The 26566-nt window shown below is 44.5% G+C and overlaps 1 protein-coding gene across 2 annotated transcripts in view; it reads left to right on the top strand.

The window, feature by feature from the left end:
* WNT3A (Wnt family member 3A) overlaps nt 1-26566 on the top strand; it is an 87399-nt gene that overhangs the window by 46140 nt on the left and 14693 nt on the right. Inside the window, exon 2 of one of the 2 annotated variants that reach the window (XM_030486807.1) lies at nt 4221-4462. In XM_030486807.1, the coding sequence (XP_030342667.1) occupies nt 4221-4462 (242 nt within the window). Of the gene's footprint in view, nt 1-3997; nt 4463-26566 lie in introns of those variants that run through there. The other variant, XM_030486799.1, reaches the window with a different exon arrangement.

Genomic DNA, 26566 nt, shown 5'->3' on the forward strand with positions numbered 1-26566 from the left:
AAAATGAATGATGGGACCTACTAGGGAGTTGAGTAACACTGAAATGAGATTCTGATCTTTATAGACTTTCCCAACCTTTCCTAAAGGTTTTGTTTGTTGAGTTGTTGTCTTTTTGGGGAGAGGTATGGTTGGAAGGTTCACAAGGCTCATATCTCATGATCAATAAAAATGGCAAGAAGCTGAAAGAACTTGGTTCTCCTATAGATAAATTGACTTTAGAGAAAGGGAGAAAATGTTTACACTTGGAAGCTGGAAGCAAAGTAGAGACCAAAAGAGGGTGCTCTGATAGATATTATCACACTCCAGAGTCTTCCGGTGAGCTAGGAAAAAGACTGTGCTTAGCTATGTTTAACAGCAGAGGCACTGTTCATGGAGAGATGTTTTGAGATTCCACCCTGTATCGTCAGCTGAAAGTCAAGTGACTACACACTCCTCCATGAAATGCCAAATTTGCATTACACTGTCTCAGTGCCTGATGACACCTTGAGAACAAGACTCTTACTGAAGATTGTCTTTTGCAGATTAAAAACTTTCCAGACTGTATCATAGATCAAAGCAAGGTGTGACTGTTTCCTTACTGTATTGAGAAGGGAGTAGTGTGAAAAGCTATTAAAAGTATTTCTACATGTTGGTTTTTTTTTTATCTTAGATGATCTTCCCAGCAACGGAAACAAATGGTTGAGGGCACCAACCTATAAACTCCTCTTCCTATGACTGGTATTTTCACTCTACCACTGCAGTAACCACCAAAAAAATATAGAGACAGGCATGAGATTGGCTGTTCACATAATTAAGTTTATGAGATGGGAATCCTAAAACTTCATCCAGGTCCTATTGAAATAGTTTAAGAAAGTCCTCCTGCCTTCATAACATGATGGATGGAGTCTACAGTGGGTTGTTTCTATATCTCAGTGGATACTTTATCTTCGGTGGGAACTGGATGGGGCACTTTCAAAAGCTTTGGGAAGAATGCTGGTGATTCTAGTTGATGTGGGAACAAACTATACAGATGTTTCCAACAAAGTTAACTTTAGACACTGGAAAATGTCCACATTCTGGACTTCCTGTCAGTGGCTGAACTATTCTCTGCAGGACGAGTCAGAGCAACTAAGCTAGTGTTTTTCTCTGAAGGTTTCAATGAAGGCATCTATCTCTCCCCATTGTTTACAGAGACAGGACCATCTACCTCCTCGAGCCTAAAGCTGGCATTTGTGAATACCTCCTAACTCCCAGTACTCACGGGTTTGAATGGGTCAAGATTTGGAGATGTGGTACCCTAAGACTCCACATTCCCAACAAGGCCACAGAGGCAACAAACACTCAACAAACCCTCTGAAGCCTGTAACAGTGTTTTAGAAGGTGTCCTTAGTCCAGAAACTGTAATCTAGTGTTCTGTGTATAACAACAAAAAACCAAAAATGCACGCAGTGCAGGCAAAGTGAAAACACCCTTTTGCTTGGCATGGGCTTCATTTCACAGGTGCTTTTCTGCCACTAGTTGTTCCCTAAATTAATCTAAAGCTCAAGAAAAACCCACATCAAGCTACTTAGATAGGGAAAACAAGTTAACTAGGTCCTTCCCTTGGTCTTCTCCTGTGGGTTCCTGCAGGCTCCTGCAGGAACTTGCCTCCTTCCTACGGCTGAGTTCTTTGCATGGGCTTCCACACAGCTCTTAGCTTTCCTGGGTGGGACTTTTCCAAGGAACTTAGCCATCCTAATTGTTAGGTATCATGGCATGATTCATCTGGAGACTTTTACAATGTAGACATACCCCACTCATCCAGTCACCCAGGCTGTCGTGATAGTCTAGCCAATACAGTCAATGGAGGCAAGGCCATGATTCACTTCATTCCAAAGCACACATCTAAAACGGGCAGACAAATCGTGCTCTACAAGTGCCTGTTTCTCTCCACTGACTGATTGCAAAAGCAGACTGCAGTGAGTAGATCAGCTGGAGATGTCCATGTTGCAGACATCAGAAGGCAGCTGACATGAACACAGTTCCTGGTCAATGTGAGCTGCCTTCCTCCCTCTTTTAATGTGGTGGAAAGAGAGAGGCACTTCTGAAGGTGGAGTTCATGCTGTTTGTCTCATCTTCCCTCCCTGGGGTAAGACAAATTGTCCTCTAATGTTAAGTGAAGTTAATCTTCTCCCAGAAGTGCAGCTGGGGTGAAAAGAGGCATCTAAGTTTTGGAAATCAGCTGAATATCCTTCGCTTTCCCAGGCACCTCTTACCTTCTCTACCTAAAGTCCATTTACTGGAGGGCACATTCTTGGCTGAGCTGATTATCTTGGTTCTAGACTCCTACCTAGAACCATCTGGGATCCAAAAATGGATGACCCTGGGTCTTACTTGCCTGGAAAGGACTCATATGTGAAGCCTAGTCTATGCACAGTTAGCAAAGCCACCGAGATGTGGTACCGGGCCATCTGAATGTCCCTTTCCTTTTCACTTCTGTACTCTCTTGACCAGGTACCCATCAGGAAGGGAGCCAACTGGTTGCAAGGACCCTTGTCCCATAAAAAAGACAGACATCTTAAACCACTTTTTATCATAGCCTACAGAAGCGCTAAAGTCAAGCTAATTTCTTCTTAACTCTAGCAATGACAGGATTCTTATACTTCTTTTTGGTCAGAGAGGAGAACGAAGCATAATCCCTGACTGCCTTGTTGATAATTCAAACATAGCAGGCTGTTCCCAAATGAAAACCACACAGCAAAAATTAATGTAAACAGAAATACACACTGCCTAGGCAGGTTTCTGTTTGTCATTAACTCTGAGTAGAAAAGTCAATCAAGAGATTTAATTAGAAGAAAAGGAAATTATACTTTAAAAATCCCTTTAGTTTTAGTAATCAAGGTTATTATTAGAAGCACCAGTAAAAACACTTTAAAAAAATCTATCTAATTAGCCACATATCTCTCTTCATAGCTGACTTGTTTGTCTCTAAAGCTTCAACCAACATAATGGTTCATGGACACTCCTTTCAGCAGGCTTCCATTTGTCTGAGCACAGAATTTGCACTCAAGTTTTGTTAGGGTTTTTTTGGTGTTTACCTTGTTTGTTTTGGTTTGGGTTTTTTTTTTTTTTTGTTGTTCTATTTCACTTTTCTCACTTTAACCAAAGCAATTCAGACTGATGGACAAAGCAGGCTCTCCATGTCCTTGTGACAGTACAGCAAAGCTGGCATTATTCTGTGAAAATACAGTCCTACACTTCAACCTGATCAGAAAGCCCCAGTATTAAGCTTTGCAAAGCACATAGCTGGATTAAGCAGGTGTGGAAATGCTTTGCTAAATAGTAGAAAATCTTTTCTAGGCCATACTTTCAGGATGTTACCAAAATGCCCAGCATGGGTCCCAAGTGACACGCATTTATGAATGAATGTTTCTGGTACCATGAGTACTGTTCCTTACATGTGAGAATAGCATTGATATTGGATCCATAGGAGAGGTTTTACCCCAAGTAGTTTCTATTCTAGCACAGCTACATTTCCATCCCTTTTCCTCTATCGCACGCAAAATTTAACTGCTTATGGTAGTGAGTATACATGGCACTCCTGCAGCATCTAGCTCGGAGTTGGGTTTTTTAAATTCTCAAGGTCCAAATTGCTTGAGTCTTTAGGGTCAGTTTCGGTGCACAGAAGTTACCTGGTAAGGTTCAAATACATAGAGCACACTGCTGAATTGTATGATGGTTGGTCAATTTGTGGTGTTCCCTTTCCAAAGACTTGAAGCATGGTGTCTTCTACTGTTGGTGTTACTACTTTGTGTAGCTCTGAAAGCGCTTTTGACTGTCTAATCTTTGGGCTTCCTCAGCTGCCAAATTTGCTGTAAAACCTACCTGCTCTTGTGAAGGTGCACTTGGCTGTCAAAAAAAGAAATATGGATTTGACCCTCTGGTTGCAAAGGAATGAGCTGAGCTGTATGAACTGAGCATCTTTGGGCAGAAGCAGCACAATGATGGATTAAGGCATTAAGAGGATGAAGAAAAGGGAAGGAAGATATTAAAGGTAGAGTTTCTTGCCTTGTTAGGCCTGTAGGGAACTTCAGGAGAGAGATGAGGTTGTTTTGGGGAGGGATGACAGTGGAAAGGATGTTTTCTGGAGAGGGAAATGCAGAGGAACTGAAGATGTTGATTTTCTGTCCCCATTCTTGTGAACCAAGCACAAAGGTGAAAGCCAGCGTGACAGCATCTCTTCTTCCTTGGGTTTTTTTCAGGTCCTTGGCAATTGGTCACCAGTATTCCTCCCTAGGGACTCAGCCCATTCTCTGCGGGAGCATCCCAGGACTCGTACCCAAGCAGCTACGCTTCTGTCGGAACTATGTGGAGATCATGCCCAGTGTAGCAGAAGGGGTAAAGATTGGGATCCAGGAATGCCAACACCAATTTCGAGGGAGGAGGTGGAACTGCACAACCGTCAATGACAGCTTAGCCATCTTTGGGCCTGTGCTAGATAAAGGTGAGTGCAATGCTATTGGTTTGGTGACAGCAACATCCATGGTGGAGTAGCAGCAGAGATCTTGAGAAACCTACAGTGAACAGAATTGCTTCTCATAGTGTCATGTAAAATGTGCTGTAAGAGATAGGACTTTCTAACTTTCTAACAGGGATAGAAAGTACACATGTGCCTCCCAAATGTAACAAGGGTGGTTACCCACCAAATCCATTGTACAGCAAACACCCAGTCACAGGTAACCACTATTCTACCTCAATCCCTACTGGGATTGTATAGGTAACCCAGAGAACTGGGAAGTGCCCATTTGGCACTGCACAGAGAGTGGGGTCATCTCTGACCCTGCTTGGAGCAGGAGGTTGGACTAGAGACCTCCCAGGGTCCCTTTCAACATGAATTATCCTATGCTCCTATGCCCCTTGGAAGGAACACAAAGTTTTATTGTGTTTTCAGTGGTCAAGCTGAACGTCTGGCTCCTTTTCTGACCCCATGGCATTTCATGCTGCATTTTCAGCTCTCTCAATGATTATGGAGGGGAAATGATGGGCTGTTGGGGACGGTTCCTAGGAGCTGGACTTATCAGATAACATCAGTTTTGATACCATAATGGGATACAGTGAAATCAAAGGCCTGAGGAAATCACCATCAATTAATGATTCTTCTTTCATTAGTTATGAACATGGCAAATTAAGACAGAGTGCTGCTTCAGACAACTAATTCTGGCATAGCACCCATTGATATAACCTGACTAAGTCTGAGTCTTTCCCCCTATAAGTTGGCAGGAACCTATTTTAGCCAATAAGAACTGTTTTATCCTTCTTTGCCCTTGTAGTATGTCTTTTAAAGTCCAGCCTGCCTGCCTGCTTGCCTTTCTCTCTTTCTCTCTTTCTCTCTTTCTTTCTCCCTTTCTCTCTTTCTTTCTCTCTTTCTCTCTCTATCTGAAGGTTTCTCCTAGATGATCTTTAAGGTTGCTTCCAACCCAAACCATTCTATGATTCTATTATGTGATTCTATGATCTGGGATAGTTTCAGGGAATCTCCTGAGTTGGTGTATGTAGCTGATCTCATCCACCTTAGGGCATGTTCTTCCAGTGCTTACCATCCGGAGATAAGGGTTTTCTTTGTTGTTCCCCTGCTGCTTTACTCAGAAGAGATTTGGGCATTTCATCTTGCATGAATTTTGAAAAATAGGGCAACCAAGAGAGAGCAAAGCCTTTATATGTATCATGGCAGGGCCTCCACCAGCTAGAAGAGGCATTTCACATGCACCGAGCAGGAGAAGGGGTGGTTTCAGCTCATGGGGCTACCCTGTTAGAGCTGTGGTGCTGAGGCACCATATTAATGCTGGCGTCACAATTCAGGCTTAGTGGTGAGAGGTCATCCCAAAATAATTATGCCTGTAAGATCTGCAGTGTGGTGCACTTAAGCCCATCTCAAAGAGTCATACCACAATGTTTTGCACACAATTAAAATACCCATTCTGGGTGCATCACTCCTGGGTGACTACAGCAGTTGAATTAGGCCAGCACAGACAAACTGATATTTTTCCCATACACATAAGCCCAGCATGACTTGCACAAGATCATTGACTGGGCACAGGAAGTAAGTGTAACAACCCAATGTCTTTGCCTCGTCACAAGGCTGGATGTCCCCATGGACACAAGGAGCACCTCATGCTCCCAGATGGTCTTGGTTTAGACACTGAATATCTCCTGCGCATAAGGTAAGCAATCCTCACCTCCTTGGCCACCAAAGGAACCCCAGTCCCACAAGCTGCCCAATGCTCTTATCTCACAATGGTGTCGACATGAATGGTCTGTCCCTGCTTGAGACTGCAGGCTTTTGGTAGCCAGGCTCGGGCAGGGAAAGAAGGCTGAGACGATTTCATAACTGAAGAATGTTGTTCCTTGAGGGAGAATCAAACCACCCTTCAGTTTTGCTTCACCTACAGCAGGAGGGGGGTGAAAAAAAAAACAGCTCAGTCACATTCTTGTGCGGCAGATCCCCCAGGGTAGGAATATATTTGAGCTCCTACCCAGAAAGGGAGAAGGAGAAAAGGAAGGAAAGGAAGCAAGCAAGAAAAACTCTATTCTGCAGCTTGGATTTTAAGTCACCCAAGAGACTTAACTGCAGCTTCTCATTTGAGTCAATAGGGACCCTGTCCTTCCTCAGCGCAAACCAGTGTAGCCACTAAAGCAACTCCCTTGTGCCTTACACGACTATCTGCAATTCTTTCATTGAAAAGGCCTGATTTTAATGCCTTCAGGAAACACTTTCTAGGCCCAAATCTCACTGAGGCTGCCTCACTGTCTGGGCTGCCCTTGCTGCTTTGGTATCTCATTGCTAATTCAGGGCCAGGCTGGAGCTGTGATTCAGCAGTGCCAAACTGTCACCAGACTCTGGTCCTGTTAAGAGCCATGTTCTGATATCTTGTTTTAAAATTGGACTCTTTTTTCCCATCAGCCTGTTTATGGAGAGAAATCCCACATGCTTTTGCTACAAGTCTATTTATGTATGTATTTTTTTTACATTTCCATAGCCAGGCGTAATGAATCCTATTAAACTGCAATGGTATTCATGAGCTCGGCAACAAGGGAATGGTGATCCAGATCTGCTGCTGTTTGGAGGCAATACTTGACAGGCTTGGCCCTATGTCCCTCTAGTTCTTCATGTATCACTGAGGACATATGAAGAACAGAATTCCCCCATCCCACCCAGCTATTTGATTACTCTGTTTTGCAGGTCTCTGGCTGAGGAATAAACATTCCCCATTCACAGGGAACAGAGTCACTTTCTTAACTATGATGCGGAATGATTCAGGCATTAGCAGGAGGTGAAATTGCTACAGGGCTGTTGGAAGAGGGGTTTTCTCTTCCTTTGTGTTCTCAGGAACATATGAGCAGCTGTGCAGCTCCACGGAGAAACATTCAGATGAGTGACACTATTGGGTCTTTCTTGCAACGCACTAGGAAATAGGTGTCTCAGTACCCTAGGCTATTGTGAAAACAAAGAACAAGAATGCCTATATAGGAAAAGAAGCGAGCCTGCTCTCTTTCCCTCTACTTAAACCTACCTATCTGTTTATCAGTCATATATAAGAGGCTACAGTTCATATAATTTCTAGTTTCCCAGAAGTTCAAATCTCAACTACTGGACAGATGAAAGGACCCCTCACTTGAACTTTTCAGAGTCATTTCTAGGGGGAAAAGAAATGTTCTCATTTGTTTCTTCACCTGTATTGTGTGAAGCAGTGGAGCATAGTGGTGTGAAGCATCGGCCATAGACACAGGACATTGAGTGTTCACCTTAACCACAGCCCATGCCCACCCACTTACCTGAGAGGTTTGGCAGTTTGTAAGGCAGTTGCTGTATCTTTCAGTTTCCCAAAGACAAGGGATTTTTTTGAGTTGCCTTTGAAAATAGACAAAACAAAACTCTGAAGGATATAGTAAGAGGGACATGCCACCACTGACAACAGAAAGTCAATGGTGCAACCTCACAGGTGTTTTCCATCTCAAACTTAAGTGCAATATATTGGGAATTATGTCTTTTGCCCTGCTTTTAGCTATTGTGGATGAAGGCGCTGTTCATGTTTAAGTTGTGCTGCGTTTTATAATCTCTCAATGCCATGCAAGCTCTCTTTGAAACTCCTCTGGGTAGAAATATGAACCAATCTCAAGAGAAGTAATACAATAAAAGCTGATCATGGCCCTGTCTCTTTAAAGGACCTCAGCACATAATTAAGTCAAAATAAAAGTTTCCTCCCTCTCCTCCCCCCATTCAATAAAAGTAAATTACCTCAAACTATTTAAGCCCCCAGTTCGTTTAAATTTAAAAAGGGAGCCCTTGTCTATCTATTTCTTTCACTCACTCCCACCTCCTTCTGCTAAAGACTGGCTGGGGCTTTAAACCTGCCAGCTGGACTGAGAAATGGTTAATAGTTATTGTGGAGGAGCAGCTTTTAATGAACTATTGAAGAATGATACATTGATGGAGTAATGGGAGTTTAAGTCGCTCTGTAATGAAACAGGTTCTCAGCGCAGACCCATTGTGGTGTAAATACAGCACGTCTCTCCCACTGTTTGGTCAGGACTAAATAGCAGAGGCCAGAGGGGGGTCAGCTTATGGGGTCTCCACTTTAGTTAATCAATCTGATTGGATTAGGGTCACTGCGATCCCTAATAATGTCAAAGGTTACGCCAAACTGGATTAAATGCTTTGTTGGGGAGGGCTCAGATTCTTTCAGCTTTTGCCGACGGGGCTTGTTTATTAGAGTTTAACACTCATGCAACCTTGGGAAGCCACACCGTCCCTTTTTGTACATTGGGGCGTTTGCTGGCGTGTGAGGGGTTTGAACCAGCCAGGGCGGGTAGGCGCGCGTCCTGCGGCTTTGTCAAGTGTCTGGACCCATCGGATGTGCCCTTTGAGGACATATATCAAATTCCCCACTGGACAAATGAGAGCCTAATGGGTGATGCAGAGTTTTGGAGGCATAAATTCATTCTGCAAATAATTGCTGGCCGTCGACCCTGTTAGAAGGCAAATGATGAGACCCACAAAAGCGGTGTAGTGTCTTGCTCCCCTGGATTAACCCTGTTCCTGTCCAGCAAAGAGATGTCCTTTTTGATACAGCTTCTGTTTGTGAAGTTACCACAATGCACATGGAAGAAACACGGAGTATTCAAGACCACTTGATTTCTTCATTATTCAATTCAGTAGATGTCTTCCAGGTGGTATCTCCCTGTCATCTTCTCCAAGGAGACCATGAAACCTAAAGAATTGTTATTATCTTCACTCATGATGTTCCCACAGATGACACTGTCTTACAGACAGGGCAGAGTGCCCTTCAGAAAATGATACTAAATAATCTTCTTGAAGGCCACTCGGCAATGGAAAGAGGCAGCAATGATAGTGTGTTATTGGTAGAGATACGCGATCTCTAGGTTTCAAAGGCCTCTTTCCTTCCCACAGTAGAGCATACACTGAACGTTTACAGCCTGCCAGGACTGTCAGATTATCCAAGCAGACTTCTTGCATGATGCAGCCTGGAGAATTTCCCCTCAAGAGTTCTGGAATGAGACCAAAATCTGGATTTGACTATGATATCTCTTCCCAAAGGACATCTTGCCTTGACATACCACCAAGAGATAGACAATATACTTACATTCCCTTCTACAAGTCTCCTCATATCTAATGCAACATTACTCTGGTGTTGACAACCAGCCACTATATTTTCCTTTGCTAGATTCAGAATAGCTCTTCCAGAACTGAGCTTTTTCTTCACTACTTACACTTTTCAAAAAGTAAAAATTGAGGCCTGCAGAAAAGCAGCAGAAGTTTGGGTCCTTTATGTCAGACAGCAAGACAGGTCAAGGGAGCTCCATTTCATGCTGGGGTCCTCTGGGGCATGATTCATCTGATGCATTCTAGACAGTTAGGATTACATTTTTTACACCCTGAAGTTTCTACACCTCCCCATCAATCACTGAGGGAATCCAGGGAGACTGGCTCTTGAGAAGACTCCTGCTCCCAGGGACCACATGGAGGCCAAAGCAGGCATTTGTCTGGCTCATGAGGGATGTTGGATTCAGGTCACATCCAGTTTCATATGGGATGGTGGGCACTGTTATCTTTGCAACTAGGCTTATTTTGGACTCTAGACCTTTTGGGGATAAGTTCCATGTCTTACCTCTCTCAAGAAAGCCGAAATGTAACTGGGTTAACTCTTAAAAGAGTTAACATGCATTAACTCTTTTTTCCCTGTTACTACTGTGGACGAGAAAGCTCATCTTGTGTCTAGCGAAATCCATGCGAGTTTTTCTCCAGGTTTAGCAAGAACAGAACAAGACCTTTATATTCATTTATAATACCTGGGAGATACAAGTCTCCACCATATTTTTTTCTTGCTGTGTTGAAACAATATCATTCCACAGGCTCTCTGATAGGCCTGATCTCATCTACCAAAGTTAGATGTCAAAGCCTGAGCTAGTCACCCCAGGCTCCCTTTGTAGTCAGTGGAAAGCAATCGGCATCTCCAGAGAGCAATTCATCTGACCTATCTTAGACACCTATCTCAGGATAACATGAATCATACCAAGATGTTTATTTCTCTCCATTGACTATAGAGGGAGCCTAGGGCTACAGGCTCAGACTTCCATGTGTACTTCTTAGAGGCCCAGTTTGAGGGCAAATAGTTCCCACCCCCCATCTTTCTTCTGTTAGAAAGCAGTCCTTACATCTAGCCTCTGTTAGAGAGACCATTTTACTAATGTAAGAACATGGCTCTGGAAAGTATCTCCTGGACCACTGAATACAAGCAGTCCTTTGCTATTTCAGGTATAAAACCATCTTGTAATGTCTTGCATGATTTAATATTAATAAGTTTAGCAGACCTCATCATATTTTCCTGATGGCATTCTGGCATCTCAGTTGTCTGTGTGCCAAATGCGTCCCCCTCTTTCCCTGCTCTAGATCAGACTTCTCCACTTCTGCAATAAAGTAAGGCATGAGCAGAAAGCCACAAGATATGGATCCATCCAGGAGGTTAGTTACATGTAGGAGGTACTCTGCTCTCTCATGAAACTCTTCCCAAGAGGATCTGATTTCCAACCACACCCTGTCTACCTCTCCCCTAATGGCAATTTGGGCAGCTGCCCCAGTATCAACAACGGAGATCTACAAACTCTACCCTGTAACTATGGGGAAGGAAACTGGAAGGATCAGGATTGAAAATGTGACTATGCAAGCTCCACTCAGCCGTCAAGATGCATAAATACCGTAGGCCAGGGATTTGCCAGTGCTGCTGAGAAAGAGACTGGCAGATCCTGGCTCAAGACAGAAGCCTCAGCTGTGTTTCATGTCAGTATAAACTGCGTTTGGAGCTGGGGATTACTGCAGAGGTAAGACAGTTGTAAGTGCCTATCGCTGCACTGCATGAATCCACGTTCCAGGCCACAGGTACAGAACAGCCCATATTGACATTTGCAGCATTTCTGAACTGGCTTTTATGTAGCTAACTCCATAGGCAGCACCATTGGCGGGGCAGGGGTAATGCAGTTTGAGGATGTGTATATGAACAGTAGCCACATCTCTGGTTTGTCGCCCACATCAGTACTGGGAGATTAGCAGCTTCCACTGAGCCTTGGCAGGAGCTGCAAGTTGCAACGGCAGCAAAGAGACATGCTGAGCAAATTTGCAAATATGTTCGCCCCTCAGCCTTTGGGATCAGGATACCAGTGAGGTGGTGGAGGAGCAGCTCTTACTGTTGGAGCTGCTGGTGGGGCCACATCAGAAGGAGTCACTTCATCCTTTTGTGGCTTTAGAAGTGTTCAAGGGCAAGAACCAGGCAGCACCAAGAAGACTACAGTTAACATCACATTTGCCTCTTCATCCCAAATGAAGCTGCAGGCTGCGCGTGGCCTAGGTTTGGTGGGCTCAAGCATTTTCTAGGTTTCTTATTGAGAGGCCCTGACCTCACCACCTCTCCACCTGCAGAGTGATCCCAGGATAAATATCTGGCTGTTGTGCATCTGTACAGTCCTCTGGAGATGAAACAGCCCATGTAAACAGCTGTAAACAGCCAACACCCAGGTGCAGGCTCCAAACCTGGGCAAGCAGTGATGGTGAAAAGGAAATGGTAGCAATGCCAGGAGCTGATCCTGTTTGCTTTCTGTGCTCCCTCTACCTCCCACTGCACCAACTCTCATCTGTCAACCCTGACATGGAGTTTTTTTCTGGTGACTGAAACATTAGACGAGGGATCAGGGAGGGGAGAAGGAACAAGACAGCCCGTGGCTACAAAACCGGTGGCGTCTCTCCCGGCGGTGGGAGGCACTGGAAACTTCTACCTCAGGCAGCGTGCACAATGTGACGGGCTGGCAGGGAGCGGGCTGCCGAGTGATAGATCTATTTCCTTCCCCCTCCGTGTCCTCCCGTTTCCCTGCTGGGTACATTGCATTCTCCAACTGGGCTCAGGTTGGTTGCAACAAGGAGCTCCCTCTGCCGCATCCCAGAGTGCCAAGTCCAAGCGTGGGAGCTAGTCCTAGACAAAAGGAACAGTAGAGGGAGCTGATTAGCATCCCTTTGTCCCGGGAGAATCCCGGCCCCAAATGGGCCCTTGGCGCACAACCGACGGCGCAAACACGCACACGCATGGCCGGGAGCCAGGGAGGGAAACGGAGACGGCAGAGGCTTGGTTGCCTTCATCCAGGCGCTGGGGGGAAGGGGGACACGGTGGGTTTCACCCCTAAACACCACTATGGGATGGGTTGGTCCCGAGCCAAGGTGCCCCATCCTCAGGTCCACAAGGGTGGGTTTTGCTAGTGGAGGAGCTGGACATGTGTCTGCCTGTGTTCCTATGTACCAAACAGCCAAAACAAGCAAAGTCGTCTGACAAAGAGGGATCCAAGCCTGTGAATGTGGCTTTTCTTTCCTGTGAGATGTGTTATGAGCTGGCAGTGCTGAATAGACGCGGGGATTTTAAGGCCAGAAGGGGCTGTGGGATCATCTGGTTGGATTCCTGTATAACAAGCAGAGAATTTCCTCCCTGAGCAGATATGACAGGGCAGCAAGAGAAAAAAACAGAGCATGTAAAGATGCCCTGCATGCTTCTTTCTGCACTATGGGCTTACGCAGCAGGGGATCGGGGCTGTCTCCTGCCAAGCAGGCAGAACAGACAGTTGAGGCGCTTTTTGACAGGAGACAGGTTATCATGCTCTTTGCCAAGATCTGCTGCAGGAGGAAGCATGCGCCTTGATGGACCAATTTCTCCCATTCTTTGCTTCCTCATCCCCATCTTTCAGGGAGAACCTTCTTCAAAGGAAGGACTCGTCATCCAGGAAGAGCCACAGGATTAACAGTCAGGGATCAGCCTCCAGAGAAGGGAGTAGTTCAAAAGGATTGTTTTGACTGTGTCTATCTGTTGTGCATGTGAACGATGTGTTCATAGGAATGATGAGGACACAGCTGACTTAAGACTGAACAGTGAGGACAAAGCCAGAAAAAGAGGAAAGTAGGCTTTGGGGGCTGAAAAGTCTTGCGAGATGCAAAGTCACAGAATCACAGAGCTTTGTGTCAGGCAGCACCTAGCTGAAGTGGGTAGGGACTTCCACTGCTCCAGGGTAGGTAAAGGTGCTGCACAGAAGGCACATGTTTTGGAAAAACAGCATGAGATATGTGAAGTCGAGGCATCTGAGGACTGTATGGAGTAGACCCCAAGACATTAAGCCGGGGTCACCTTCAACACACTCCCATGGGGCACTGAGACGCTTCTGGAGGGTGCAGCAGATCACTGTAAAATGGGCCTATAAAAGAGGGCTATAGATATGGCATGGTATAGATATGCATTGAAGGAAACTGTTGTCGTTTTGGTTTGGTTTGGGTGGGCTTTTTTAGGAAGTAGAAGCATGGTGAGCCTCAGGGTGGCTCAGGGAGCTTTGGCTGTAGGTAACCCTAAAATCTGATGGCAAAGCACAGACAGAAGGCCAGAGAGTCCACCAGATCCTGGGAAGCACAAAACCATCCACATGGCTGGAGGTGGAACTCAAGAGTGGGTACAGGTTGTGGGTGGAGGGATAAACAGTGTCTTTTACTTTTTATTTCATCTTGACTCATCTCACCTTTCCAAGGGAGGGAAACAGTTTACAAAGCATACATGTTATTTGGCTGGCTTCTCCAGGCCCATCCTGAACCAGTCATGAGGAGCAAGGCTGAAAAGAGAGGTTCTGGTTCTGACTCTGCTTTTGGCTGTGATGCAGACAGTGGAATAGGTCCTGCTTCCTCTGCATTTCAGTTTCCCACGGAGTTTACCACAGAAACAGCTGGATATTTCAAAGAGAGTGATACCAAAGTAGGTCATATGTAGGGCCCTGCAGCTCTTGCAACATAATTTAGGTAGTTTTATTGGCCTACTTATGACTGTTGCTCTCAAGTTTGATCGACAGGGCACTAATGCTTCATGGAACACTTCCTGGTAGGCTGCAGTTTGTTGACTAAGCATCTGGCACAATTTCCTCTCCATTATTTCCAGGTGCTAAATCACATTAAATGATAGCTAATAATTATGGTTTATCCTTTCCTAATCATGCTACTTTCCCAGGGAAGCTGTTGCCACAGGGTTGTTGTGGGAGTGTGAATGGGTGGGGAGGGCATAAGGAGATATTTCTGTTCACCCGGAGCCATAAAAAACTTGGAGACCCCTTAGGCTAGGCACACAAGATCCAGCCTAGGAGATATTATACCTTGTCAAAAATGTATTTATTTATTTTCTAGGCCAGCCTTCCATCAGAAAAGGCAACTGTATCAAAAACTAGGTGTTTTGCAGGACCCCCTCAATTTCAAGACAAAAATGCACAGCTTTGGCTTTCTCATTTTGTTTTGCAAATTTCTGATAGTTTAATTTGAGTAATTGAAGCCATTTTACTTCTTTTTATTTTGAATATGGTCTTATGTCAAGATAGAAAGTCATTAAACTATCAAAGTAGCACACTGCTGTACCTTCAATATTTTATAGAATATTTATATTATTGATGAATATTTTGTATTATTGAAGCTGAATGGTTTTATCGTGTCAAACAAAACATTCTGATATTAGTAAGATAACATACTTCAGCAGTCAAAAGTATCATTTTTTCTTAGTCTTTTATCACATGGAAAAATTCAGACTCTTACGTTTTCCATCTGATTTTCAGCTCCTAAAAAGAGAACAAAAAGGAACTTCCTATAATATGGTAATTCAATTTTTTTGGCCTTCATTACTAGCCTTAGGCATGACGTGATCTCCAAACTCCTTCATTCTGACAGGCTACCTAAATCCAGATTAACTGAGAGTGAAGTATTAGCAGAAGTCTTCCACGGACCCTTCTAAATTCATAAAGCAGCCTTAAAGCTCTTTAAAATGAGAGCTGTAACATAGGTCCTAAATCTGTTACTTATTCTCCCCCATTACAAACACGTCATGAAGATGTTCCAACAGGAAATTGCACAGGTTCTTCTCAGAGAATAAACAAAATGCGAAAAACTGTTTTAGTGCTGTTGGGTTTGGTGGAAAAAGGTGTTTCTGTTCATACAACATTTTCAGTCTGCTTTCCTAACTGCATTTCAGATACAGATTCCTTGACAGATACATTAGAAGACATACATGTGTCTTTAGAGAAGCAGATAGGATCTCTGTCGGGCACAGCCAGTCTGTGTTAGATGTTCAGTCTGTGCCCAGCACAGTGGTACTCTGGTCAGATTTGTAATAGAATTAGCATTTGTGCCCAGCATCTGAAATGAAGAATATTCTCTGTATTTAGCTCACCTGAGCACAGTGTCTTCTCAATCAAAAGTTAATGTGCATATCACTTGCACCCCAACACATCAGAGATGACTTAGTGATTTTGAAGGCAAAACACTGGCAAATAATAGGTTTTGTAAAGTTCTGTTTATGGTGTTATTATAATTATAACCCTGGTCCAAGCATATCCCCATATGATGTCATTGATCCCTGTGGACCAGGAAAGAGCTGAAGAGGATATAAAGGTTATATCATAAAATACTCTATACTTCCACTGAGAAAGACAGTGGAGTCTTGGCTTCTTGTGTTGGTTCTCAAGAGGCCGGATGGACACTGAAGCTTTTGAACTTCTCAGCTGGAAAAAAATCACCATCTTGGTTTTCAGTTCCATGTCTCAAGTGTTTATCCCAGGACTTCAAACAATCAATAATCAATATGTAAGAATAATCAAACGTAAGAGTTAAAAACTCTCCCTACCAAAGCCAACTACTAACCTCCAGAATATTCCTGTCCCAACAGTCATTATTCATATTCATAGCCTTATTCATGTTAAGGCTACTGTGACTTCCCTGAAATCTTTAAATCAACCTGCCATAAAGCCAGTGTTTTTTCAAAAAGAATAGACAAGGAAAAGTGAAAAAGGTGTTTGTTTTGTGGGTTTGTTTGTTGGTTTAGGTTTTTTTTAAGGATTCCGAATATATCTCCATGTTTAACCTGACTTTTCATGTAAATATTTTAGAAATGTATGATAGCCTTCTCTAAGAGCTGTATTCACCATTATAATTCTGGCACAAGCCTCATACAGCAATGCTGGCTACAAAATAATAGTTATTCCAAGTCTGCAGAGTAGGATAGGTGCAATTAAAAAAAAATATGTATCAGCATTACAGCTTTACTGGAAAAGAAGCTGTAATCACTGGTGTTGCAACTCAGTGAGGTCACTGCGTCAAGCACTCTGAACTATTAACTACACATATTTGCCTATTTTATGGAGTTGACCACTAATGTGGCTGACCAAAAGCTGGGAGTATATTGGGCTTTTCTTGCTAGAGGTGGCTTTGAAATTTCAGAGGCTTGAGGCTGACTGCTAGTTTGGTAATCCAGGGCTGCACCTTCTTTTGTGGGGTTTGTGCCTCCTGATGTTTTAGACTTTTCTTTGGTTCCATCAACCCTGCCAGAAGGCGAGTGGGGTTCTTATTTTAGACTGTGCATCTGAGCACTTAACCTGGCTTAAAAGGACAGAAGATCTAAGCTGGGTACTGATTGGGATCAGACAGTTTGGGATGAACCTCAGTGTGGTGGATCTTCTTCACTTTATAAGCCACATGTGATGTACATCAGAAAGTTTGGGGTAGCGGTGTACCAGGCCTACCTCAGATGATGATGGTGGCTCCTCTGGAGCTGGCCTGGGCAAGAAAGCCACATTCCAGAGTAATTCAAGCCAGTGATATTGGGATTGTAGCCCCCACAGAGCATAGCCCTACTGCTAACCAACCACATGCCAAAGAACCATATGCAAAACACTGGAGAGCCGCATGTGATTCAGGAGCTGCTGGAGAGCCACTCAGCTACTCACCCGAGTTAATACCCAAACCTACCTTGAACTTAAGCTACTCACCTGAACTAATACACAAACTGCCCTGCCTTAAAAAAACTGTTTTAACCCAACTTGGCCAACTGAGGTTAATCAGCCTAGGAGAAGTATGCATCTTTGTGTAGGGCTTATCAACTGGGAGCTCTTCATTTTTGTGCTTGATCTCTAAGCAGCTCTGTGAGACTGTGGGAATCTGCAGATCATGGGCATTTTGCTTCTTAAGTTAAATGTATTACTCAACAGGACTTTGAGCTTCAGAGACTGTTACATTTAACATTAAAATAAAGGCAAACACAGACCTTGAAATTTGAAGAATCCCTGCAGTTCCTCACCAAAACCTCTCTTCTAAACAAGATGACATCTCCAGGGTGAAGTGAGAACCCATTCTCAGCTTTGCTTTGCTCAGCTGTGCTCTCGGGTAGTTCCTGAACTGTCTGTAGGCTTCCACCACTCCCCAAAATTGGCACCAAAGTTGATGGTGATGCCCACAGTGCCTATGCTTATCCAGAATAGAAGACCGAACACGAAGATTAGAACAAAAGCATGCCAAAATCTTCACCATAGCCAAGAAACATAGCAGAAAAATTGCACATATTCAAGAAAGCCCAGAGGATGGTGTGACCTGGGAGTGATATATGGGCAGGAGATAACATTTCTTCCCAGCATGGGCATTGCTCCACTGTGGGTGTAAGATTGGGCAGTGTATGGGTGACCCAACTTCAACAGCTCCAGGTGGCTGACTGCCTTCCACAGCAGGAGGTCCAGCAGTGTCCGCAACACCTGAGCCCTATCACTGATCACCAGTGACTTACCCAGCGTGGCAGCCACAGATGAATTTCTGAAGAGTAATGCTTAGCTCAAGAACAACAGTATGGTCTCCAGGAATAAGCCAGGAACCAAACCTGATTTCCTGTAGCCCACTGACAGTTTTACACCCTCCCCAGCTTATATCCATTGTCAGCACATGCAAAGGCTCCATATCCCATTGCCAGTTGCTTAATCCATTCCTTCCCGCCCCACTGTCAATACAATAATACCCCACTGAGGAGACCCACCCACCAGGAAATCCCCCTTTAACACCCTGCAAAGGAGCAGCCAGATTTATCCCTGCTGCTGTGCTGGAAAACTCAATGAGGACTCATCTGCTCTAATCCCCTCTTAAGATTTCAAGATGAGGCCTGCGTTCACATATTAGCATATCTAACTGCTTCTACGTGTGCACTGCAAGGCTACTGCTCCATGGACGTAAATCACGTACCAGCACATACTTCAGGTGTCCTACTATCTCCTTCTGAATACATAAATGGCTGAGCCTTTGCAATGACGTCACAAAAATACCTGAAATGAAGACTTGGGTTAAATGGGCTTGGAGATCTTCCTGAAGAATGAATCTCACGACTCGTACACAGCCTTCTGCTAGAGAGTTTGGGGGTGGCTCCTTACATGTGATGCACAGCATTTCCATTGAACTCAGTTTTGGCATGGCAGCTGTGACTTCCTTGTTGTAGGTAGGATATAGGCGCTCTAATTTGAGGAAAATTTTGGGATTTCTGCAGCTCCTTTGCACTGGGCTGACGGTAAGGACTTTCAAGATGCTCACAAGTCTTGAAAAGCTTTGGAAAGGTTTCAAAAACCTGTAGGCAAATATCGGCCATGGAACGGCTTTAGTTTTGAGGTGAAGGCGTCCACTTGGGATGTGGGTGACAGAATATTTTCATCATTGCTGCTCTTGAGGCTTTGCTGTTTCATGCTGAAAGTCTTAAGCTTGATAGGAAGCACTGGGGTTGTTAGTGAGCACAAGTTTTCATGGCTTGTGGTGGACACCAGGAGGCTGGGAAAGAGTAGGGAGGCCAAGGGCCACCATCAGCACTGACTGGTGTGGCACCCTGTTCTTAGTCACGCAAGACTTTTGTGTCCTCACTGTTATACCATCCACTGTGCACTGCATGTAACACACCCAGCCTTGTTGTGAGGAGTTGTCCTAGGCAGACTTTTGTACTGAACCACTGTTACACAGTTACCTGAAATTGCTGGAGACTGGACTTTCTGACCACGGTTGTGAATCAGGTCTGGATGATGCTGAACTGAAGACTAGGTAATATGATCTCAGCCTTTTCCCAAGGCACAAGCCAAGTTGGTCCTTTAGGATAAACAATTTCAGATAGTAGTTGTGGGGTTTTGGGCCATGATTTCCAACTAACTCCTTCATTTTGGTAGTCCCTGCCTATCTGGAAGCAGGAAATACTAATATATCCACTAAACTCCTGAATGACGTTGTCCACTAGAGACTTGTTGGGCCATCTAATATGCAAGCCCAAGAGTTTTTACTCCTCCCAGCTAACCTGAGAGAAGCATCTATTTGGAGAGATGCATTTTCAGGCTCGTAACCATCAGAAACTTTGTTGTGCCAGCACAAATCCCAGTTCCCCTTGCCGTACTCCATCCTGCAAGCCATTTGATGGCAAGTCTGGAACTGCACTGAAGACGTGAGCTGTTTGCATGATAATGGTTGCAGGACTAAGCTGATTAGAAAGATTCAGCAAATTCTCCAATCAGAGCATTAGCACAGATCCATTAGGTAAGGAGCTGGCTCTGGGTACGCAGTTTGGCTCAGAGTAACTTCCACTGGTTTCCACTGAGAGCTGGAAGTTCACAACTTCTCTCAGGATTGATTTCTGCACCTGCAGAGAGAATTCCTGTAAATATTGTTGTGGTTTTGGTGGCTTTTTCTTTACAATATCAAAACCTGCTGCTTTGATTAGAAAGGGGCGGGGGGGGGGGGGGAAGAATCTGACAATGTTTTCTGGCATTTAGCACTTAATTGTAATATTCCCTTAGGGTATTTTAAAAAAATATTAAATTGGCCCAGATATTTTTTTATGAATAACCCTTTAATTAAATTTTTACATATTAAACGTACATCAATCGAAATAGTTGGACAAATAGTATGAGTGTTAGTCATGTATAAGCAAAGGGATGAATCAGTCAAAGACTGTGTATGTTACAACAGCCTCACCCTCTGAGGGCACATGTGAGATGCTGAAAGGCAAAGGAAATTAAAACAAGAGGTGGAAGCAAGTGAGAAGGTGGAGCATATTAAAAAAGGCCAGGAGAAAGGTGAGGTACCCTGTGGGATTAATAAGGTAAGGACTTCCTTGCTTACGCAGATGGAGTGAAGGGACCAGAGCTCTATTCCCAGCTCTGCCACTGCTCTGCTATGCAACTTCACAGCATTACTTCATTTTCCTCTCTTCCTTGCACATCCTCCTTTGGTTTGCCCAGGTTAATTTGTCAAGTTCTGCACATCCACTTCAATCACAGCCGGGGAACTGGGGCTAGATTTTAGGAAGAGCAGTCTAACGGTAAAGGTACTGAAGCATGAGGATAGATTGCCTGCGGAAGGGGTGGAAGCTCCGACCTGGGAGGTTTTCAAGAACAGGTTAGACAAACATCTGTCAGGGATAGTTTAAGCAGAGTGGATCCTGCCTTTGGGCAGAAGGGTGTGAGGTCCAAGTCTGATATCTATGGTTTTAAGGTTTTCTGGAGCAGGGGCTGAGCCTGCCAGTTCATCTAAACACCAGTTTCATGCAAAATAACAAAAAGGAAGATGACTCATTAGAAAAAGTAAGCTTTTTGTAAGAAAAAAAAATACTCCTATACCAAGATGCACCCCTAATTATGCTGGGTTCACTTCTATGCCACTTCCACTGAATTAGATAACAGTTATTCTGATTTACACCAGATGAAGAGGAGAATCAAACCCCCTGTTGTTCTGCTAATAGCCAAAATATATTTCTTATTTTACCCGATTTATTCAGTAACTGATTTTCAAAGACATTTCCTAAGGGTTCTTGTTTGTTCTCTTTTTATTTTTTTCTGCACTTCACATATCATCTATCTCCACTCATAACACAGGGCAGCAGCAGTTTTGCCACCAAGGGAGCTTACATTTAACAGCAAGAGAGGAATCTTTAGCAGCTCCCATCTCAAGAGACTGCAGGATGTGTAGCTTTGATTTTGTTGCTGTAAGATAGGCAAGGATGAAAGCAATGTGCACTGTCAGTAAACCCTTAAGGTATTGAGTTCCTCCAGCAGCTTGGCAAATGCTTTCCACTCCTACTAAAGTCACCAAAGAGTGTAGGCAGAACGGGTCATCACCTTTCCTTCTCTCCCAGTTAATACACTGGATAAGGAGCCGTGAGTTGTTCCCACCAACTCTGGAGTGCACACACCCATAGCCATGGGGTGTAGATGCTCTTTAAGAACCTGTAGCAGAACAACAGATGCAAAATCAGGAATAACATCATGTCCAGTTGTCAAATACACAGGCAGGACTGACATAAGAGCAAACAGGCATTTGGTGAATTAAAAGCAGCAAAATTGAGAAGTACAAGCTGGGATTGCAAGTTTTCTTGCAATCAGGTTGTTCAAGCTCTGGAAAAGCCTCATAATGTGAAAGAGAAGAAGCAAAAATACCGTAATGACAGATAGTCATTAGGGTAGACATAGAGGAAGGGAATGCTTCATCAAAGGAAATGTTATCACTTGGCTTAAAATGGGTGAACCCAGAGAGAGAGATGGAAGCTAGATCAAAACCCACAGTACCTGCCTCTTCTTCCCACTCGCTTACAGCCCCTGTCTCTCCTCAGAAAGACTCCAATTCCTATCTGAAGGTTATTCACATTCTGGGTGCCCACCATTTTGCTTTCCTGGGAGGGCAAAACCCATGTGCAGTTCAGGCTGGAAGAGATCATCTCCACATGAGAGAGAGTCTCTGCACACCTCCAGCTCCGCTTGCCATGAGGCCTGATGAGTGTATGGCATGGGGCTGGGAGAGAAAACTGCATCTCTGTGATTAGGTATTATTTGAGCTAAAGAAAACTAGGCAAAATAAGGTAAGCATAAGATTGATGAAATTGGCTTATGAATACAAATGATGACCAGTTGAGAAAGTTGTCTGGAGGTGTTTGGTACCCTTTCCTTCTACAGCAGGATTTTTTATTTTTGAGGTCAAGTAGCTATCTCATGCTTAACAGCTGTGCTGCAGTTGTGATTATGGGAGGGACCAAGCAGGACAACCGAGTCTTGCCAGCATCTCTCCACAATTTTGAAATTGTTTTGGGGTCACTGGGTCAAAAATCTGTGGGACTCAGTGAGGAGCAGAAATTGTCATGTCTGGGAGCTTCCTGATGGGCACTGGAAACCCCAGACCATTCTCCAAACTCAGGTTGGATGTTCCAGTCGAAGACAGCTCACTCCTTGAGCTGGCTCCTCGTGCTTGCAGTAAGAGCATGTGGCACTTGACCACAGCACAGGATGAGACCTGCTTGTCACCCGCTTCACCAGCATGGACATAGGCACGTGGGTGGACAGTTGTCCATGGCAAGTAGCCCATTCACTTTGGTAGGAGTAAGGTAAACACTGTGTGTGAGAGCTTCACTGTTTTAAATCACAAGTAGACGAAAGTTATGGCTATTTCAATGTTGATATTACTTTTTATCCCATCTATCATTTCACAGTGAAGCCGATGGACAACTTCCATCTATCTCATTTCTGTGGTCTTATATTCATCAAGAACTCAAGCTCTTTGTCTTATTCTGGGTGTGACAGATTGCCAGGTGGTCTTCTAGCCAAATATTCACCTTGCATGTTTTTGCTCCGCTTCCCAAATCAAACTGATAACATTTTCAGTCTAGCAGGATGACAGGCTAGCTCTTCATGGCAGCTAAATGAGCCGTTATTAGGACATACATGCAGTAGAGGATGAGGTCTACTGTGAAAGAATTGTGGTGCAGATCCATTTCTCTGTTTTTTAAGTACTAGGACTAATTTTCTCCATATCTGGGACCAACATCAGGCTGATCACCAGTTCACAGACTTGTCTTAGCCATACTGTCAGTACACGGTGTATGGAGGGATATCTGTATTTTTTTCACTTTTTCTGTTATGACCATTCTGATTGTGTTTTCCTAGGACTGAAAGATTGAAGGGAAGGCCTCTTAAGACATGACTGTTGATCATAAGAACTGCTGCAAAGGCTTGGCAAAAAAAGATCTATTCATAACAAAGTTTGGGGTCTCCATCCACTTGGCCAGCAGACGAGTTGATGGAGGGTATAGCTATTTCCTTCAGAAAAGGGTGGTGTAGTTCAGTCCTCGAGGTCAACTATTTTGGGTGGATGAGCCAGTAAATTTATTAGTTTGCCCAACCTTAGATGCGCTCCTTGCTGTAGTGTCCTCACATGCACTCCCTCCGTTTTGGACAAGTACAGAACTGAATACAACTTTAGACAAGTGTTCAATATATTTAGCTCCCTTTTCCACTTGCAAATTATACAAGAGCTTGAACTATAATCAGAATATCTGTCATCCAGAGCTTATCTGCTGACTTATAATTGCTTGTAAATCATTCAGTCTGTGTCCAGGGCTTTGCAGTTTTCTTATTCCTCTCTGTCTAAACAGATCTGCAATCCCCAATGCTTTCGCAGATAACTGCGTCCTCAAGTGCTTGGGATTAGAAAACAGGAAGATAATGATTGCTCTCAATTTCACAGGTGGGCAACTGGGGCAGAGGTAGAGCAGATGAGCTGCTTGAAAGTCATGCTGGTTAGGACTGAGCCCCTTCTCCCTCGGGAACCACAGATCCAGCCTCCAAACCATGCTATTTGTAGCTATTTATAAAAAGTGGCTTTGGTGCTTTGAGAACAGCATAGAACTTTTCTGCATCCTCAACTGGTGAAACTGAAACCCATAGGAAAGAAAAAAGATTGCCAAAGCCTGCTGCAGGGGGGTGAGCAGCTACCTGCAGCTCCCCCAGCACCCAAAACCCCCTCCCTTCTCCAAATTGAGCCTGTAAAGCAAAAACTTCTGCAAGCCAAAAAATTGCTTAATTGCCTCAAATTGATTCCATGGTTTTATTAAGATATTTTCCCAGCTCTATTATGGTTAATTATTTGTATTACAGTAGACTCGGAGGCCCCAAGCAGAGATCAGGGCCCCATTGTGCTAAATACTGTACAAGCACATAATAACAAAATCACTCCTTGCCCCAGATAGCTTACAATTACGTGGAGAGGTGCAGTGGAAACATACCACAGCTCATGTGAACACCTTTTAAGAGAGGCTAACATGGATTTTCAAAGCTCAAAGGGTCCCTAGTGAGACCTTGGGCTGCTTTCATTGTGTGTGCTCCCTGCAGCCCTGCTCTTCTTGCTGGGCTCTGGTGGGAAAAAGTCAAGGGAGAATACTGACATACAAACAACAGAGGAACCCCCAGCTAGCCCAAGGGTTCAGAATTGGAAAGGTGGGGGGGAATAGAGAAGAGGGAAGAAAAGTGGGGAAAAGAAAACTGTTTCCCGTGCTGCTTTCCCCTGCATCTTTCATTTGCACTTGGAAGCTCAGCTGCAGGAGGTTCATGAGGGAGCTTTCTTCCCTGGGGATTTCCAGCCTCATTTTTCAGATGTAAAGTGTTCCTCTGGGTAAATGTTAAGATGAGCACACAGCTTTCAGATACTCTTGCAGAGACTCCAGACCTGCTGCTGCTGTCTTCCTTACTTCCCAGCCTGTGTGAGGAAGAGGAGCAAAAATGCGAAAGGGGAGCCCTGCACTTCTTCTTTCCACTCCACTCCACAGCTGAATCTCTGCGGCTGCATCTCACCCATGCATGGGAGATCTTGTTTATCAAGGGGTCAACACTGGGAGAGCTTTTCCACACCTGCAAGTGAGAGGGGAGAGTTTTGAGACCTCAAAGCCTTGCTGGAGGTGATGCTCAGGGCGGGGATCATGGATGAGTGGCCAGCTGCTGATTCAACTAAGGGTATTGCTTCTAGCCCGGGTGCTGCTGAGCTCTGGGTGACGCTCTGAGGATACTCAGGAGGTGCCTTGGAGAGACTCTACGCATCTCTACATTGCCCACCTCTGTCTTGTGCATTTCCCTGCGTTGCAGCCCAGGGTTGAGAGGATGTGAAAGGCAGCAAACTGTATCCCAAAACCAGGGGAAAATCCAATTGTTTCCAAACACTAAACTCAGGACTCAAGCAGAGCAAGAACCTCTGGAGATAACGCAGTGTCTGTGTCTGTGTGTGTGTGTGTCTCTGCGTAAAACGGCCTTGCAGAATCCCCCAGCTTTAGCAGGGCTTTGAATAAGATCTGGGTGGTGACTCAAAATCCAGGTTATGACCTGTGACCTTTGGATGAGAAATTGTTGCCATTTAGGATGTGTTAGGAGGTCCATCCTTTTCATCAAATGCGTGTTTCTTCTTGCTGCGGGAGGCAATCACACCGGTATATCATTAACTCACAGAAAAAGAGGCTGTAAAAGAAGTTGATGGGGGACCTTAGCCCACACCCTGCTGGGGTCTGCTCAGAGCACAATATCCCAGCGACCATGAGATTAAGCTAAAGAGAAAAGTGAAAATGCTTTTCAGGATTCACACGCCCTTTAGATTGTTTTATTAAACCATTTGAATAGGGATTTCCCTTTCGGCCGACAACGGGGCCCGGCCAATGCATAGTTCTAGGTTGCTATGACTTAGTTGGTGCTGGCTAATCACAAGTGAGGGCAAATTTCATATAAAATATCTTGGGCCATTGTCAACCTAATGCAGCGTGACAGTGCCAGCACAAAGGGGGATTCATTCACCCCAGCAGGTAATAAGGACGATTTGCCATACCAACCAGGCAGTCTCGAGGGGGGCTGTCAAATACGATCAGAGCAGCGAAATGGAGCCTCGCATTCCATTCTCAGGTGGGCGAAGGCGATCCTTTTGTTAGACCATGTTGCTTCTGATAACAGAATACAATTATATTCTTTTTTTTTCCCTTCCCTGTATCTTATTGACCAGTGGGGCTATTTTGCATAGCAGTCTTTGGGGTTTGCCTTTTTTTTTAGCTTGCTTTTTTTTTTCAAGGACAGAAGGGACCCCATTGATCCTTTAACCTGGAATGCGCCCCGGAGAATTTCATCCCAGCCCTTCCCCCTCCTTTTCTACCTTCCCCTTTCATTAAGGACTTGGTCCTGCCACAATGAGCATGCTGTATCTCTGCTAATAACCCCCAATTGGCACACAGCTTCCTTTTGTCTAGAGCCTCCCAGGGATATCAGGCCATTGGGGAGACGAGAGGTTGGGGGTAATTTGGGGTGGTTCGAAGGGCTGAGAGGACCATGCTGTTTCAGGACCCAAGACAGCTATGAAATATTCAGAAGAAGGCATTTACAGGAGGGTGGGCGGGGGGATCCGATG

Source organism: Strigops habroptila, chromosome 1, assembly GCF_004027225.2.
Source record: "Strigops habroptila isolate Jane chromosome 1, bStrHab1.2.pri, whole genome shotgun sequence".
Lineage (NCBI taxonomy): Eukaryota > Metazoa > Chordata > Aves > Psittaciformes > Psittacidae > Strigops > Strigops habroptila.